Consider the following 19788-nt stretch of genomic DNA (forward strand, 5'->3'; position numbering starts at 1 on the left):
TTTTCCTTTTTCTCCCCAAAGCCCCCTGGTACATAGTTGTATATTCTTCGTTGTGGGTCCTTCTAGTTGTGGCATGTGGGACACTGCCTCAGCGTGGTTTGATGAGCGGTGCCATGTCCGCGCCCAGGATTCAAACCAACGAAACACTGGGCCGCCTGCAGCCGAGCGCGCGAACTTAACCACTCGGCCACGGGGCCAGCCCCAATCCTACCTTTATTTAAAAGTTAATCCAAAACTCATCCACTAAACCATCCCATCCCAATTAAATGAGGTGGAGGGATGGCAAACACAGATAACTTTGTCCTCTTCCCAACCATTTCCAATTTAAAAACTGAATGAGTAGATCTAATATCCTTCAACTTAAACAAGGGGACTTATTACACTGATCTGTGTGGCTCCCCAGGATGCTTAATACTTTACAGAAACAAGGAATCAATTAGCTACAAAAGAAGATAAAATAATAAATGTTTGTGAGGATTAGTAAACTAATTTAATTAGCTCAATAACATATGCTTTCCTTTTTTGATTATTTATATAGAAATTATATGTTATGTGTAAATATAAGGAACAATTACACATTGGAATCCAAGTGTACTAAAATTGACTCTATAAGGCACCTCAACTTCTGGCCAACTAACTGAAAAAGTTACTCAGACCACTTGAGGCACAAAATAGGTAAATGCTAACACTGAAATTTTCACTTCTTTGAAACACGGTCCAAAATTCAAAGGTATGGCAACTCATTTTTATTCCATTCTTGACAATAAAAAACAAACAGTGAACTTTATTTCCAAGAATTTTACAATTTCATTAAGGTTCACACTGTAAATCCTCTGGGGAAAAAAAAGAAAGAAAAGAAAACAAATGCCATCAAAACAACAAACCCAACAACCCCAAACAGACATCTGTTTTGTTTTCTCACATCTTAATAGCTTGGCTATTTTAGATACAAATATTTGTTTTGGTTACAAATGTTTCCAAAATGTGAGTTAAAACTGTTTCACCGAAATAATTTACTTCTGAGCTGAACAAATTGCAAACTTCTCCAAAGTCCACAAGGCATCTGTGAAAATGAACAAGTATGGCCTAAAGATTTTCAAAACCACTCGCTGAGCAAAATGTAGGAGTCAAGATGCACGCTATTGCATACCTCAGGATCACTTCCACAGTGAAAAGACGCACGCATGTGAGGTAGGGTAGACGCGTCCCCACTTTCCTGTATTTATAGGGAAGATGGCCGGGGGGTTCGGTTTAGTTTCTCATCCTGCCACACTGAATTCCTGGGAGAGCTCAGCGATCTCCTGCAACTTTGCACAAGAATGTTCCCCTGTTTTTCAGGCTTTGCCCTACTTTCCTGGGCCTTGGCAAGGATCAAAGAAGCAGAGGGAACAAATGGTTTCCCATGCATATTGAGTTCCCTCTTATACTGATTTTTCCTCTGTCACTTGAAATTCAATATTGGCAAGATTCCTGTGCATCACCTTAACCAGTAAATTGTCTGCGTGCAGTCTGAGCATGAAAAGGTAGATTTCCACATCAAGTTTTTTGTAAGAAATTCAAATGAACAAATCCTTTGAAAATTACTTTTCTATGGCATTCGTCCCTAAAACTCATCCCTAATAAATAATTAGCTTTTATTTCACATTAAACTAAACTGTGTTATTTACCATTTACTCTTTTATCTCTCTCTCTGATTGCTTGGTATTATTTAAAAGGTACAATGTTATAGGTAAATAGTCCTTTCATAACAATTTGGGCTCAAAATTCTTGGTTAACTGAATAATACCTAACATTTATTGAGTATTTAAGAGCTATGTGCCTTATTTTCCTCATCTGTAAAATGGACACAAACAGTACCTACCTCATAGGTATAAGATTTCAAGTAATGTAATATAAAGCTTTAAACTCAATGATTGTATTTATACTATGTATTATTGTTACGATAGCTGACATAATTATTATGACATGTTCTAAGAGATTTTGGACAAGAAGTATGTTTTCAAGACAAATTATTTAAATAAACAGCACAGTAATTAGGTTATAAATGAGTATTCATATTTTGATTACACATATATGAGTCATACGATAAAGAAAAAAAAAATACATTTTTTTTGGTGAGGAAGATTGGCCCTGAGCTAACATCTGTTGCCAATCTTCCTCTTTTTGCTTCAGGAAAATTATCGCTGAGCTAACATCTGTGCCAATCTTCCTCTATTTTGTATGTGGGACGCCACCACAGCATGGCTTGATGAGCAGTGTGTAGGACCACACCCGGGATCTGAACCCACAAACCCTGGGCCACCGAAGGGGAGCACATGAACTTAACCACTACACAACTGGGCCAGCCCCAAGAAAAATATTTTTAGAAGAAAGGATTAAATACTCTTTTGAGAAAAGTCAATTAAAAAAATTCCTTCACAACAATTACTCTCAAGTGGTTAAATTTTCTTTATCACCTTTTAAAAAATGTACTCGCTTATGGTGTTAATAATATGCCTTAAGATTTTTAGGGTTCAGTACAAGGAAATAAAATATGCTTTATATGTCAGTGGCTAAGATATGATAATATGTGAGTTTTGATATTAGCACAAAAGGAAAACATCCTAAAATGTCTTTTTCTTCTCTTTCTTAACTCTATATGTTTTTAAATATAGATCACTGACTTTGTAAAGAATTATTTTTAAAAAGAAATTTAAAATTTAAAAGACACTTTAAAAATTTAAAAGAAATTTAAAATGAAATCTATCATTTAAAAATTAAAGTAATCATGGATTTAATTTTGATATTGTCTTATAGTCTTAGATTTGAATAAGAAAAAAAAGGGTTGACTCTGACCAAAATTTTCTTTTACCCATAGTGGAATTTCAATGTACCATGAAACATCCTGTTCTCAGAAACTAAACACGTTCTCCAACAACAGAAAGCCATTTAATTGGGAAGATGTGAATAACCAGATGACTGTAACAAATGATACATACTCTATACCATCAAATTTCTAAAATTTTTCACCAACAAATTGTTTATAAATATATATCTCTTTAAAAGGGAATGTTTCAATGATAATAAAAATAAAACTATTTTGAACCAAATGAAAACGAAAAAAACCTATCAAATTTTCCAAAAGCAGTACTTAGGGGGAACTTTATAGCATTGCCTGCATATATTAGAAAAGAAGAAAGATTTAAAATCAATAATCTAAGCTTCAAGCTTTAGAAAACTAGAAAAAGAAGAGCGAATTAAATCAAAAGTAAGCCGAAAAAAATAAAAATCAGAGAAGTCAATGAAATTGAGAACAGGAAAACAATATAGAAAAATCAATGAAACTCAAAGCTGGCTCTTTGAAAAGATTAATAAAATTGATAACCTCTAGCTAGGCTAACCAAGACAAAAAGAGAGAGGACACAAATTATTAATATCAGAAATGAAAGAGGGGCCATCACTAAGCAATTCCACGGACATTAAAAGAACAATAATGGGGGGCTGGCCCAGTGGCGCAGTGGTTAAGTGTGCACATTCTGCTTCGGCGGCCTGGGGTTTTCTGGTTCGGATCCCGGATGCGGACATGGCACCACTTGGCAAGTCATGCTGTGGTAGGCGTCCCACATATAAAGCAGAGGAAGATGGGCATGGATGTTAGCCCAGGGCCAGACTTCCTCAGCAAAAAGAGGAGGATTGGCAGCAGATGTTAGCTTAGAGCTAATCTTCCTCAAAAACAGAAAAGAAGAAGAAAGGAATACTATGAACAACTCTATGCCCACAAATTTTTTATCCTAGATGATACAGAGCATTCTTTGAAAAGCAATCTGCAAATCTTACACAAAGAGAAACAGATAATCTGAATAGGCCTATATCTATTAAAGAAATCAAATCAATAATTAACCTTCCAAAAGAGAAAGCACCAGGCCTAGATAGGTTCACTGTTGAATTCTACCAAATATTTAGGGAACAAATAATACTAATTCTCTAGAATCTGTTCCAGAAAACAGAAGCAGAGGAAACATTTCCTAATTTAGTCTATGTGGTCAGCAATACCCTAATACCAAAATCAGATAAAGACATTACAAGAAATGAAAACTACAGACCAATCTATCTTACGAACATAGATGCAAAGGTCCTTAACAAAATATCAGCAAAACTAAGTGCAAGAATTGTAAGAAGAATTATATGCCATGATGAAGTGGGGTATATCCAAGCATAAAAAGCTGGCTCAAAATTTGAAAATCAGTTAATATAATCCATCACACCAACAGGCTAAAGAAGAAAAATCAAATGATCATATTGGTAGATGCAGAAAAAGCATGTGACACAATCCAACACCCACTCCTGATACAAACACTCAGCAAACTAGGAAGAGAGGGGAACTTCCTCAAGTTGATTTGAAAAATCTACAAAGAACCTACAGCTAACATCATACTTAATGGTGAGAAACTAGATGTTTTCTGCCTAAGATCAGGAGCAAGGCAAGGATGCCTTCCTCTCATCACTCCTATTCAACATTGTACTGGAAGTCCTACCTAATGCAATACGACCAGAAAAGGAAATAAAGATATTCAAATTGGGAAGGAAGACATAAAACGGTCTTTGTTCACAGATGACACGATTGGCTATGTAAAAAATACCAAAGAATCAACAGAAAAACTCCTGTAACTAATAAGTAATTATAGTAAGGTTGTAGGATATAAGGATAGTATACAAAAGTCAACTGTTTTTCTATATACTGGCAATGAGCAATTGGAATTTGAAATTAAAAACACAACACCATTTACATTAGCACCAAAAAAAGAAATATAAATCTAAAAAATGTACAAGATCTATATGAGGAAAACTACAACACTGACAAAAGAAATCAAAATCTAAATTAACAGTAAATTCCATGTACGTGGACAGGAAGACTCAATATTGTCAAGATTCAATATTGTCAGTTCTTCCCAACTTGATCTATAGATTCAAAGCAATTCCAGTCGAAATTCCAGTATGTTACTTGGTGAATATTAACACGCTGATTTAAAAGTTTATATGGAAAGGCAAAAGATCCAGAATAGCCAACACAAGACTGAAGAAAAACAAAGTGAGAGGACTGATACTGGCCAATTTAAAGACTTATTATAAAGATACAGTAATCAAGACACTGTGGTATTGGCAAAAGAATAGACAAATAGATCAACGGAACAGAAGAGAGAGCCCAGAAGTAGACCCACACAAATACAGTCAACTGATCTTTGACACAGGATTAAAGGCAATTCAAGCGAGCAAAGATAGGCTTTTCAACAAATGGTGCTACAACAACTGGGCAGCCACACGCAGAAAAACCAGTCGAGACACTGACCTTACACTTCATGCAAAGATTAACTCAAAATGGATCAGAGACCTAAAATGTAAAACACAAAACTATGAAACTTCTAGATCACAACATAAGATCTACTGTCTGGCAATGAGTTTTTGGATACAAAAGCAAAAGCATGTTCTATAAAAGAAAAAATCCGTAAGTTGGACTTCATTCAAATTAAAAACTTCTGCTCTACAAAAGAGACTATTAAAAGAATGAAAAGACAAGCCACAGACTGGGAGAAAGTATTTGCAAAACACATATCTAAGAAAGGACTTGCATCTAAAATGTACAAACAACTCTTAAAACTCAACAATAAGAAAACAAACAACCTGATTAAAAAGTAAGCAGAAGATCTGAAGAGACAACTCACCAAACAAGATATACAGATGGCAAATAAGCATATAAAAAGATACTTGACATCATGTTTTATTAGGAAAATGCAAATTAAAACAACTAGATAGCACTACACATCTATTAGAATGGCCAAAATCTGAAATACTGACAATGTCAAATGCTGACAAGGATGTGGAGCAGGAACACTCATTCATTGCTTGGGGGAACACAAAATGGTACCACCACTTTGGAAGACAGTTTGGAAGTTTCTTATAAAACTAAACATACTCATCATATAATCCAGCAATCGCAATCCTAGGTATTTAACCAAATGAGTTGAAAACTTATGTCCACACAAAAACCTGCACACAAATGTCTATAGTAGCTTAATTTATAAGTGCCAGAATTGGAAGCAACCAAGATGTCCTTCAGTTCAGAGGGGGGAGGTTGGTATTGCTAGTTGAAGAGGAGGCATGACTTTCTTGAATCCAGTAAATAAATTAAAATGTTGCTGAAATACCAAATAAACCTCACTATATTTCTCAAGGTCAAAGGATTCTTACATATCTCCAGATGACGTAAATTTTATTTTAAGATAGTTAAAACATGGCTAACAAACTCATTTTTAAAAATGAATGCAAAGGAGTTAAAAGTTGCTAGGAGAGTAGATCTTAAAAATTCTCATTATAAGAAAAAAAATTGTAACTACGTGTAGTCATGGATGTTAAAACTAGATTTATGGTGATCATTTCACAATATATGAAAATATCAAATTATTATGCTGTATACCCAAAACTAAAATAATGCTATATGTCGATTACATCTCAATAAAAAATAAACAAAAATAAATACAAAGGCACTGCTTTTAGTTTTTTAAAATGAATTAAAAATTTGTGATTAAACTTTCATATTCAAGTTATGTTATTTTTAATTTATTACATGTCTATCCAAAGGAGAATAGAGCTTTCAATATTTAGTTATAAACACATTAAAATAATTTTTGAACTTAAGATTCATGAGGAGGTACGTGTTTATAAGTAATACTGCATAATATCATGGACTTAAAAGATACCTATTTTTCACATAACTTTAAAAATGCACAATTAAAAAGCAAGTAGGTCTTTACATGTTACCCTGAGAAAACTCTACAAAGTTATCTTTATATGTTCATTATGACATAACAATTCTATGAACGATACAAGAATAGATATCATAAAGTATGGGAGGAGGACCACATGGACTGTGCATTCTTTTGTACTGCACAATACCATGAAATTAAAAGGCAGAAACGTAAGATTCCTAACTTTCCACTATTAGAAAATACTGACTTTAAACCCAGTAGACTACTAAAATTAAAAGAAAAAAGCACCTGAAAGTATTTCAACAAAAACATGAATTATTTTAACTATTTTTTATTTTTATCTCAAAACAAAAACATTAGGTTATATATCATAAGCCATTCCTGCTAATTCTTTAGTTCAATGAATTTATGTACTGTACCATCAAAACTTCCTTTTCATCAAGAACGGCAAACCTATAATTTTATATATGACTAGTAAAAAAGGAAAGTTAACGCCAAAAAACTTAGGCTGAATCCATAGTCTTACCACAAATGTGAAAAAAACTCAAGAAACAAAAAACAAACACTAAAACCCAGACTAAATCTTCCTTGAATTTTTAAAGTAATCCAGATTTTTTTTCAATGTGGAAACTCACTGAACTTTCCCTTTCTATGCAACACAAGAAAAGCTTATCCATACACATTCATTTTAGTGGGAAGTGGTGAATATAAGAAATCTGAAAAATATCATTTTCTCCCCAGTTCAATGCATTCCTATACTGTAGCCATAAAGATACTGAAATGGAAATAAGTACCTAAAACACGAAGCATTTATTCAAATAAAATCTAAAATATGTCATTCAATCTTAAAATAAAATCATATATACCTTTTGAAAATTATAACCGTATTTTTCCCCACGTGCCACAGCTTTGTGCCCACTCATACCCCCCTTCACGTGGCATCCCTTTTATAAATCAAATTAGAACAACGTCAAGATTCAGACAAACTTTTATAATATGACTAAATGTTCTTTTTTTAAAAAGCTCTCATCAACTTTAATTTAAGAAATATAAATAAGTCTTCCAGTTTCTTTTATGCTGTATTCTGCACAACCAAAATGGCATGAATTAAGTAAAATTATTCTGCCATCTCCTTTTCTCATTCTGTTATTCCACAGACCTTAACGAGTCTTTCTACTTCTCATTCATACAGCTATCCTCATTTCAAAACTCCTTTTAGTCCTCAAGAAGCTTGCATGATCCAGATGGCTATTGTGAAAAAGGAGATCTTCCTAAAGTTGGGAGAGCCATTACCTTTCCTTCTGATGCCCGTATGAAGCTTACGGAAGTTGAGAGGAAAACTTACCAATAACTTCTACAGTAAATTCAATATCTTCTACAACAAGGCTTATTTTGAGTGTGATTATATGGATGCGAAATCTAATTAAAAGGCAAAAGAGACAAGTATACTAGGTTCTATGACTACTGTATTTACATGGGTGAAGAGAGTGAAGAATATTATATCAAGCTTTTTTTTTAAAATAAAGGTAAACGGAGTATGATGATCAAAGATAAAGATGTTTACAGAGTTGAGATGTACAGCAGAACTGTATTTGCAGTTGGTTGGAATACAAGTTTAGGAAGGGTGTAACTTCCTACTCTAGAATAAAACAGCATTTGTATGCATTTAAGACAAAGATAGAACATTAAAAACTGAAAGGAGTTTTGGGGAGGGTCATCTGTTAATATTCAAAAGATAAACCTGTAGTCAAAATTTGAACTAGCATCCATTACATGAAACGTTTTCTTCATGATTTAGGACAACCACCCAGAATTAACACTCTACCAACACAAGGTCATAGAAATGAGTCTTCCAACGTTAACACCATTTAAGCCTGACTTGTAGAGTGGGTTTTGGCTCTAGGAATAAAAGGGAAAGGAAGAAAACTCTCTGACTCTTTGAGGATAAGAGCTCACCTCATAATCCAAGAAAGGAGAGATTACATTTTAAAAAGTTAAGTCAAGGGTCAGCCCTGTGGCCTAGCATTAGGTTCCGCGCATTCCACTTCAGCAGCCCAGGTTCAGTTCCCAGGTGCGGACCTACGCCACTCATCAGTGGCCATGCTGTGGCAGTGACCCACATACAAAGTAGAGGAAGACTGGTACAGATGTTAGCTCAGGCCAAATCTTCCTCAGCAGGAAAAAAAAAAAATTAAGACAAGGATGTGAGAAGTACAAGAGAAAAATATAAGAAATGGAGGTAGAGACCAATTCAGGAAATTACACATACCATATTAAGAGTTTCAGAAAGAACTAACGTAGGGGAAGAAACATCAAAAACATAGCAGGAAAACTTCCAGAGGTAGAGAGACTTTCATTTGAAAGGGCCCATCAAGGGTTGTGCAGGAGTATGAAAAATTCCCACGTGCAGATAGATTGTTATGAAATTCACAGAAGGCCATGATGAGAAAGGGTAGACAGAGGAATCCCCCTTTTCCATGCTCAACCCTTTGATACTATTTGATTTTTTTAAAAACATTAAATATTTAATGATGATAAACCTTGAATTAAAGGTAATGTCATTTATTTTCTATTCAATACATAAGCAGATTATTTACAATTATAGTTAAGAATTATAGCTAAATATTTATAACTATGAATCTAAAAAGCTATATATATACACATCTTGAAAATTGAATATGTTTACAACTAAATAAAATCTCTATTTTGAGTGCTTTTGAAGTTACATACTTTGTACTAAAATTTTTAAGCAGATAAAAATAAAGTTAATGTCACAAACACACTACTTGACTCATATTTAGGCCTTGCCAAAACTTGCCAAAAGTATGCAACCACTGCATGAATATACGACGATAGAAATATTTATTTAAACCACCAGAAATATAGCCTGCAGGACTAATAAAATGCACATTTTACTTTTATTAGTAAAATTACCTGCTGCGGGATCTGTAACTGCTTGGCTGGTGATGCCAGATGGTGGTTCTTGAAGCTGGTAAGTGGCATTTGTGGACGGCGTCGTGGGGCTGGTGTTGCTGCTCGTCATGTAATGTGCCGGATACGGGGAGCTGTTGTAATACTGTGCGTACTGACCCTGGCCAAAACTCGGATAAGACGGGTAGTCCTACCAAATCAAACCACACGAGAACAAGCGGTCAGAACACTCCTGCATATTTCTTACATTTCAGAGTATAACTGTACACATGCTTGTGTTTCTGTGTCTTCTCTGAATTCACAAAGGAGCACACTTGGAAGTGCTCAGACTTGCAAACAAATTTTATGTAACATTAGATACACCCTTCCTAATTCTTCCATTCCACGATGCATTACTAAGTAAAATTAAACCAATCTGAAAACCAAACAACTCACCATATAAGACCGCTAAAGAGATTTTTAAAACGGGGAAAGAAAAACGATGAAAAGGCTTAAGAAGGCTCTTGCTTAGGGTGTAATATAAACAAATCTTTCTTTATATAAGAAAATCATCTGTTGCATTTAAAAAAAATTTCAGAAGTTAAATTGGCTTTTAAAATTACCTGCTGTGAACTGTTAAATCCAGAGGAATTTGTGAGTGAATTATTTCCTGTATATAATCCTGATGATGTTGTAAAACTGCTACCTAAAACAAAATGAAAAGAAATATGGTTGACTACGCTATGTAGAATAATGTGCCTATAGGAAATTATTATTTAGATAAAGCAGAGCTGGTTTCATTGCAAATGCATTTGGTTTACCTTCAAAACCAGAATCCATTGCCATGGCTAAAATTCTGTTTTCTTAAAACAGTCGACAATTTTAGTTTCACTATATTACAAAGGATTAAAAAGTAAAGAGGTTTAAATTTCTGAGGACACGAGTAACTTCTATAAACTGTGGACACAATTATACATTTGTGCAAAAACATTAGACACTGAGCTTTCCACTTCAATTTGTAAAACACACCAGGATTTATCATATCTTTACATGATACATGCTCGCCGTAAAATGATGGATCAAATTAGAAGATCTTTAAAGCTCTTGCTAGCTCAAAAACCACAACGCTAGTTCCAAGAACTTAAAACACTTTCTGACTTGTACTTGTCATTATAATGGACCACTGAAAACGGCGATTATTTCATGTCACAGAAGAATGAACGGCAGCACTTGAAGAATTTGATAAAACAAAAATCAAAGAAGAACATGGTCAGTGTTTTGTGTATTACATGTGCTGTCTGGGTAACGTTCTATTTGTTAAATGTCTGTACGTGTTCAACAGTAAAGAGTAGGCAACCATACAGGATACAAACAAAAAAGCAAATCTTAGTTCCCTCCTTCAGTTTATTTACTATCTTATTGTTAAACTATGCCAAACAACAATATACTATTTTTGATGACCATATTGGCAAAGATTTTTGAAAAGACAAGATCAGGGATTGGCAAATGTGTAAAAAATGGCATTCATACACTGCAAAGTGGGAATTTAAATAGGCACAACCTTTCTGTTGGGCTATTTGGTCAGAGATTGAAAAATTTTGTACATCATTTAACCCAGCAATTTTATTGCCAGGCATTTACGCTAACAAAAAATGTATGGATTTACACAAAGAGATCCTTAGCAAAGATGTTCATCATTGTTGTTTCTAATAAAACAGAAAGCATCCTCAAGTCCTTAACAGATGTTATTCAGAAAACGGAATACTGTTCAAAGAGCTTTATAATCATGTTTACCAACATGGGAAAAATTTTCAAACTATTTTGTTGAAAACTAAACGATGAAAATGTTTTTGGTGATCTCCTTTGAAATTTTCTTTTTTTAGTAAAGTAATTTTTTTTTTTAGATTGGCCCTGAGCAAACATCTGTTGCCAATCTTCTTTTTTTTTTTTCCTTCTTTTTCTTCTTCTCCCCTATGCCCCCGAGTACATAGTCGTATATTCTAGTTGTAGGTCCTTCTGGCTGTGCTGTGCGGGGACACTGCCTCAGCATGGCTTGATGAGCGGTGCTTAGTCTGCACCCAGAATCCAAACTGGCGAAACCCTGGGCTGCTGAAGTGGAGTGCACGAACTTAACCACTCAGCCATGGGGCCAGCCCTCATTTGAACTATTATTAAAAGCATACAACATCTCTGAAGAGCACAAGTGTCAGAAATATGCTCTTTTCTGCATGTTTCTGTGCGATCTATGGTCACATAGTATTCATGAAGCCAACGTACATTTTTAAATTTTCTGCTCAGAACCTGTGTCGCTTCTGTAAACAGAAAAAAGTCCCACATTTTTTTAAAAGTAAAATTTTACAGCAAATGAATGGTACAGGCAGTAAAGGCGTTGGCAGTTCAAGGCGGAAGTCTTCAATGTGGACTAGCTATTCACAGAAGCCTGCATGTATAACGTAATGTATGCCAGTTATTTACTTGCTACTGAATATTTAAGTACTGGTTGAAGAGTCAGAAAACACAGATTAGAGTTTCCAGTTCATTACTTATAAGCTGTTTGGACTTTGGACAAATCATCTAACTACTCTATGATACACTTTCCCTATCTGCAAAAACTACTTCATAGCGTTCTTAAACAGATCAAATGAGGTGATGTTTTGGAAAGCAAAATGAAAAATCTATGGTAAAACATAAATATTAAGAACTGTTATTGTTTATTCCAGTAAATATTTCTAAAATTCTTCATGGTGTTATGTATCTTTTCCCTTTTTTTGCTTTCTCAAACTAAATAAATATGACTTAATCACTTTGCATATCTAAAATTCTTTTCCTACTTACTTATCAAGCATCTCTGAACTCTGAAAACCTGATCCAAGGATTTGTTATTTTTATTAAAGGAAAATATTTCCTAAGATAGTTTCAAATTTAGTTATCACAGAATCATATTTGAGGTTTCCTCATTTGTACATTTCGGGAATATCAATTATTCAAAGTTCCCAGAACACGTGTCACAGATACACAGAGAGGTCTCACATTAATACTCACTCCACCACGAATATGGGGCCTCGATAGACAAGCTTCCCAAATTAATGATCATTTGCATTTGGCAATCACATACTTATTGAACAGGTATTAAATACTAGGCTCACGGTGATAATTACATGAGGACCTCACAGGACTTATCAGGTTGACATCAGTTTTGTTTTATTTTTATACATTGTACCTCGTGGACACATGACTCACTCTTTATGTATTTGTATATCAGTGAACAATTAATCGATACCATATATAAATCAAACTTTTAATGAGCATTTAAAAACTCCTTGTAAAATAAAGTTTAAATTTCTTTTGGATCCAAGTGTGAATATCAATACTTTTTTGAACTTTCACTATTATATACATTTGATAGGAAAAATAACTTTGGGTTATGACTTGTTACTTTCATTTAAACTACACATTTTTAGGTTATGACTTGCTACTTTCATTTATACTACACATTTTTGAACACTAAATACTGACCTCAATAATCCCTATCCACCAAGAAAATGAATTAAGATATAGAAAATATATTTAAAAAAATGGATGTTTTAATTCCATAAGTTATTCCCCGGAACAAAGTAGAAAAAACCATGGAAGCTATATTGGCACATATAGGCCACTGGGGTATGACCAAGTAAATCATAGTTCAGTACTCCAAATGGGACCCAAGTGAATTTCCAGACTTAACACTACTTCGAGGACTGTACATTAGCTGGAATTCAACATGTTATACTCATTTACTGGCTGACTGCAGGCTGAGATTCCATTCCATTTAGTATGCTGAGGAGTTTAACGGCACTCCGTGGACCTAGGGGACTTAGTCCAACTTCCAAAAGGATCTGACTTACTTCGGGGAGAGGTGTACATACCAGAGAATCAGGCTCAGGCAATATTAATTTTTCACAACCACAATCAGATCTACAGGGCTGCCCCACCTGCCTTCATGTAGGACTTAGGCAAAAAGAGCTGCTAACTTGGAGTCCAGGCCACCAGCGCTGGATTTCTGCAACAGCCTCCTTCACTGGCTTCCTGCCCATCCTCTGGCCCCCTCCAGTTCATGCTCCAGGAAGGCAGTAAAGTACTTTCTCTAAGGTGCATATCTGATCTTCTCACTCCCCTGCTCATTAAAAAAGTAACTGATAGTGGCTCCCCATTGCTCTCAGGACAAAATTCAAACTCCTTTCCAGGCCTTATTTATTAGGCCTTGGTCTGGCTCCAGTCTATCTGTTGGATTTCTTTGGTCCCCTACCAGTAACCCCAACCCCAGCCCACCCAGATACACATTCCAGCCTAACACCAGTGAAGCAACACGCAGCTCGCTTAAGGCTACTCTTCGCATCTCTTACTTCCTCCTGTTGTATCCTAGCTAACTTCTAATCAACTTCACAATTCAGCATGAACTAGCAACCCTTTTCCTCAGAAAAACCTTCCCTGAATTCTCTTCTACTCCTCTTTCCTCCTAAGCCTGGGTCACTGAATCTATCTGTCTATCTCTCTATCTACCTATCGATCTATCTTGGTGATATATATATATCCATATATATATAATATATACCCATGACTTACTAACCAGTACATTAAGCTAATTAGTATTAATTAATAATCAGTTAATACAAATTAACAAATACTAATTCTACTTAAACTAATTAGTCCTTTTCCTATCAAACAGGCTAAAAAGAAACCTTAGAGCTTATATAAATAATTGGATATTTGCAGTCAACCCACACAAACATCCCCAGAACACAAAATATACCAACATTAAAAATAGATAGCATCCGTTGAGCGCTTACTATGTCAGGAGTATGTTCATGTTTTACATGCTTTCTCTATACCCCATAACAAGTCAATACGCCGGGGAGTATTAATATTCCCATTTTGCAGCTAAGGAAACAGGGTCAGGTTAAGATAATATTGCTTCCGTCGGGGGAAGCGAAATTCAAATGTAGCTCTGTCTGGTTTCAGCGTCTACACCATGCTCCCTCACGTCCTCTTAGTCTTTTCTGTGTTGCTTTGTGGGAAGTTCTGGAATTCACTAAAGTTTTCCGGGGATTATTCTATTGGGTTAAGAAAAACATGTTAGAAGCAAAATAGAAGTGACAAGGACAAATAAGAGTGCTTCAAAACATACTGAGTGGTACCTCTGAGCCAGGCCCAAATAAACTATTTTACATGTTATAATTAAACTATTTTACATGTTATAGCTCACTGGGCGTTCACAACCACCTCATGAGGTAGATACGATTATATCCCATTTTACAGGTGAAGAAACAGCCCAAGGTGATAAGCAAGTGGGGCAGACCCGGATTCAACGCCAGGCCATCTGGCTTGAGACACAAGGCTCTTAATCTCCACAGTATATTGCCTCTCAAAGTAACCAGAGTTTTTTTCTTTTAATATATTTTTTTACCAACATATGGCTAACTAATTGCCATAGAATCACCAGGAGGTGCTTGTTAAAAGGCACATATCTGGGCCCCTCCTCAGACACGAGAATCACCACATTGTTGAGGCAGAAGAGGGAGAATGTGACCCCAAAATCCACAGGTTTACCAACCACCTACAGCGCCTGATTTCCAGTACCGCTATGTTTTAGTACCAACTCAGCAGGTGTCTTAGCAACTGCTTCAAAAACATGTAACCAGTATAAGCTTTGTTTTTCGACTAGGAAAGTCATCACACTCATCAGGCATTTACAGAAGAGAAGCTTCTCAGAGACTGTTTGGGGCATTTTCTCTCTTAAGCTGGGCTAAAGCTCCTAGGGCGTAAAGGGTCCCACTTCGATAGCTGGTTTGATGCAGATTTGGGCCAATACTACCAGACGAATTTCACTAACGTTTAGAACACTACAAAGCAAGGCAAAATAACAACAACAGTGCTCCCAAGAAAGCTTTGGTGTGTAGCTGCCTCACCTCCTTCCTACTCTATGCAGGCCCAGCAGGAGAGGCACATTGTGTAGGAGGGTGCCATGTGCCAGGTTTGAATACAGATGCTATCAGTCAAGACACGATCAGGAAAAACAGACCTCCTCCTTCCATTGGATCAATCCATTGAGAGTTTCTGTTGATTTACAAGTCTTCACTTATAACTTGAGGTCATAGAATTAGGGTTAGTATTCAGAATTCCTTTATCACAATAATATAGAAGTATTTTCCTTCCTAGACACAAATGACTTTACGTGAAAAGTCACCTCTAGATAAAGAAAAGAGAGAAATACTCTATGACAAAATGTTTTATGTTTCATGTAACATTATAACACGAAATTCCCCAAAGTTGAAAGAATTGCCAATCAGAATCGATTATTTCTCAATCCAGGAGTTTGGCAGAGATAGGTTAAGCTCCAATAATGACCAATATTATTCTTGGCAGAGTTTGGAATTAAGTTAGCCTCCAAGCAGGACGGCGGCGGGGGCGGGGGCTACCTTCTTACCCTTCAGTTAAAAGGAAAATCTTACCTATTTAAATAGTTTACTATTGTGAAAAATCATAGCTATCCTTCTTTTTTGGCAGGGAGGAGAGACAATAATTTCCAGATCAGAACACCGGAAAAATCTTTCCTTTCAGAACATCTCTAAGAGACAAAATTATTTTTCATCCCATTGCTCTCTTTTTAAAGTTGAGGATTTTTATATTCTGAGTGGGTAGATTATATACAAAATATTAAGGAAAAAAATTTTCAAGTTAGTTCAGTCAACAGCATCTTTACAGGCATAAGTACTACTCTAGAGGGTGTTGTGGACCAGAAGAAGCAGGTGTCATGAGTCTATCCATTGAAAAAAGTGTAAAAATATAACCCAAACTGAAGACGGCACCAAGGAACATTAGCTTGCGTTACCTACTTAGACGCAAGTTTCGACATGGAGCTGCTCAGTGAATGAAACGAGAACACCTGGTTAGATTGGGAAGAAAATCACAACACTGCACAGAAAAAGGCAAGCAGTGCATTCCTGGCATGAGGTGAGGATAAACCATCCAAGGAGAAGATCGGAGAGTGAAAGGTTTATAGGGAAGTCAGGGGCAGACTAAAAATAGCTGACAGAAGTCCCTCGATTATTTGTTTAAGAAAAGAATCACAATTCAGGAAAAGAAATGGCATTGTTTAATTAAAAAACCCAAGACTCTGAATGTCAAACAGAACAATATTAGCATATTGGGATACAGGAAATGTTATGATTTTGAATCTCCTTAAGGACTAGAGGTTGTGGCCGGAAGCTATTATAAATGCAAGGATATGTATATTTATGTAACTGGGCCTGGAGATGGGTGGCTGGGGTTAGAGGTAGAGAGCTAGGAATGGAGATGCCAAGGAGAGGACTATGTTGATCAGGCTATTTCCTAAGGCTTACCCATCCACAGCCCACTACATTAATTCAGGATGGGGTCCCTGCTATCCTGGCAACTCATCTTACTCATTCTCACTCCTCTTATTAAATGCTTTTCTCTCACTCCCCATTTCTCATCCTTCAAGATCTGGCTTTTAAAGTCTTATCCTTCCAGTAAGCTTTCCCTGACTATTCTTTCTCTGTACTGATTTTCCCTTCTGGGAACTCCAGCTCACTAGTAATTGATAGCAAAAATTTACCTCTTCGTCAGAACAATACTAAACAAGCCCTCATTTGTCTTGTTTTTATCCTGATTCAAGTTCCTTAAATTCACATGTTAAATTTATCCACCTGTCTCATATTGAGGAGGCTAAACCGTGTCTGACTCACGCCTTTGAAGGGTTTCATTTAGGCTTAAGGGAGACAGAACTGGTGGGTGAGAATTTCAACCCAGGGGGACTGACAAAAGGGTCCAGTGAGAATACAACTGTCATAAAGAATCAGACGCAGGCATAGAAGTCTTTCCATAACTTTGGTTTTCTTTGTGGTGGTGGTAGCCAGTTTGGCAGGGCAATGTGAAGGTCAACAGACATCCGGAGAAAAAACAGCCCTCGACTTCCTTATTTATTCAGCAATGAAAGAGAGTGGGGAAGAGAAACCAACCAAATAATAATTGAGTTTATTTCTCAGATTTTATCTAGAGGACACACGTTTTGCTGGCTTCTTTTAAACTAGATGGTGGATAAAGGCTTATCTTTAAAAACTAGATTATAATCACAACTTCAGATAGAAATTATATGAAGAAAATTAAATACAGGACTCATAAGCACTTTGGGGAAGGATTTAAAATATTTCTGAATCTTCAGAAAGGAAATCCAGCACAGTTTTAAATCAAATAAAATTTTAAGTTGATTAAGCATCATGGATTTTGAACAGCCTCTAAAATCGCACTGATCTTTGATATGAGTACCACTGGGCTCCTGAGACGGTACAAGGATGTCACATCCATATTCCACATGGGCATCCTAACAGAACATTGACCTTATCGTACAGATGCAAGCCTCCTAAAAGACTACCAAGTCTGTTAGCTCAGATATTGGTGTATCCTGGGCATAGTAATGAAATTGAGTCTTGCCTGCATATGAAAAATTTCAAATTCAGAATGCAATAACATCCTACATTTTTACAGTCCATTTACATTTGGTCTTTCCACACGCGTTTTCTCAGGTTATTTCCAACATCAGTATGTGAGGTAGTTGAGGCAGGGATCTTTGCCATTTTCCAACAAGCAGAAAGAACAGTGACTGCCTTGTCCAAGGACTCTCAGTCAGGGAATGACCACTTTCTCCACTTCCAAGTCTCTGTTTTCCATTCTATCACGCCAAATCCACCTTTTAGATGTTCTGATTCAGTAACGTTGAAAGTGAAGTATATATTATGAAAAACGGTATTAATTTCTGGTTATACAAACACACAAAGGGTAGTAGAGACAAGGGCACCTGAGAAATTTAATAAATAAACATGAAATCAAACTTTCTCATTTCTAAAGGACTTCTTCATTGTAACTCTTTTTAGGCTGGTAAATAGTTTTAAAAGTAAATTACATAATGTCGCCTAGGGATAGAGTATCACAAAGATTTTGCTGCCTTCTTGTCACTGCCAGGGGTTCCTACAGAGAAAGGGTGGTGGTCTTGTCAACCGTAACAAACAAGAAACAGTCCTGCTAGAAGGCTCTGTGTGGGCCAGCCAGTTCTATAGGTGCTAAGCAATGGTAGTTTAAAAATAAACCAACCCCTCAAAGCTTTAATTAATAAATCTCTACTAGCTTTTCACAGTTAAGAGGAAACCAGTCAATGCTGATTTACAACATGATTTAAATGATTAAATCAAAGTTTTGTGTGTGATTTAACCTGGACGACTCTGCCTAGCTATAATTTCAAAAAACTTAAAAAAAAAAAAGAAAAAAGGTAACGTGTAGGTCAAAGGTCTACTTCACAGAGAACAAGGACTCCCGTTAAAAACCAGAATCCCAGCCAACGTAAGAATGCTGGAACCTGCTGGGGCCTGTCTGTACTTCCCATGTTTTAGAGCATTTTGTAGCACTGACTTGGCGAGCAGGATACTATTTGTCCCTCGTGTATTTTCACAGAAGTCCATTGGCTTTGCTTCCCTGGCCTCTTTGCCATGGGCTATGTCTATCATCGGGCGCGATCTATGTGGCAGAAGTCAGCGCAGCTCCCTGGGGAAAAGCCTCTGAAGGCCAGATGGGCTATTTAAAACCAAAGTTTTCCCCCTTCTTTATAAGAAGGATTTTAAATGACCAAGTTTTCCTTTTTATCCCAGCAACAGTTTTTATATTCCGGAGAGAATTTTTAACTTAAATTCAAAACCTTTACACTTATCTTTCCCGATCCATTTTGATATATTTTAACTAAAACATAACTCATATAGATAATAATATTGATATTGATTACTGATTAATTATTACTATAAGTGGATTTCAAAAGATTTCCATGCAATTTTCCACATTTGTCACGTGAAATACACAAGATGCCAAAAGGACTGAAACAAGATATAACTTTTAAAAAAATCAACTTCAGTGAAAGAAAAAAATTCTAGAATGCAAAAAAAGCCACAAAAAAACATAAATATGAGTAGAGTGGCAAAGCCATTAAGGAGAAATTTTGAACATCAGTGCAAGCTGCAACAGCTGTTCTCCACTTGCAACTCTGTCATGTCATTTTATGCCAAAAAAGTGCAAATCTCAAATGCTTGTATTA

General features: G+C 35.9%; 1 protein-coding gene across 1 annotated transcript in view; it reads right to left on the bottom strand.

Moving 5' to 3' along the window:
• The window catches only part of EYA1 (EYA transcriptional coactivator and phosphatase 1), a 161141-nt gene that overhangs the window by 90896 nt on the left and 50457 nt on the right, over window positions 1-19788 (bottom strand). The window contains exons 8-9 of the mRNA XM_046642243.1: window positions 10277-10359; window positions 9678-9864 (exon numbers count right to left, since the gene is read on the bottom strand). Of these exons, the coding sequence (XP_046498199.1) occupies window positions 9678-9864; window positions 10277-10359 (270 nt within the window). The remainder of the gene's footprint in view (window positions 1-9677; window positions 9865-10276; window positions 10360-19788) is intronic.

The sequence above is a fragment of the Equus quagga genome, chromosome 16 (assembly GCF_021613505.1).
Source record: "Equus quagga isolate Etosha38 chromosome 16, UCLA_HA_Equagga_1.0, whole genome shotgun sequence".
NCBI lineage: Eukaryota > Metazoa > Chordata > Mammalia > Perissodactyla > Equidae > Equus > Equus quagga.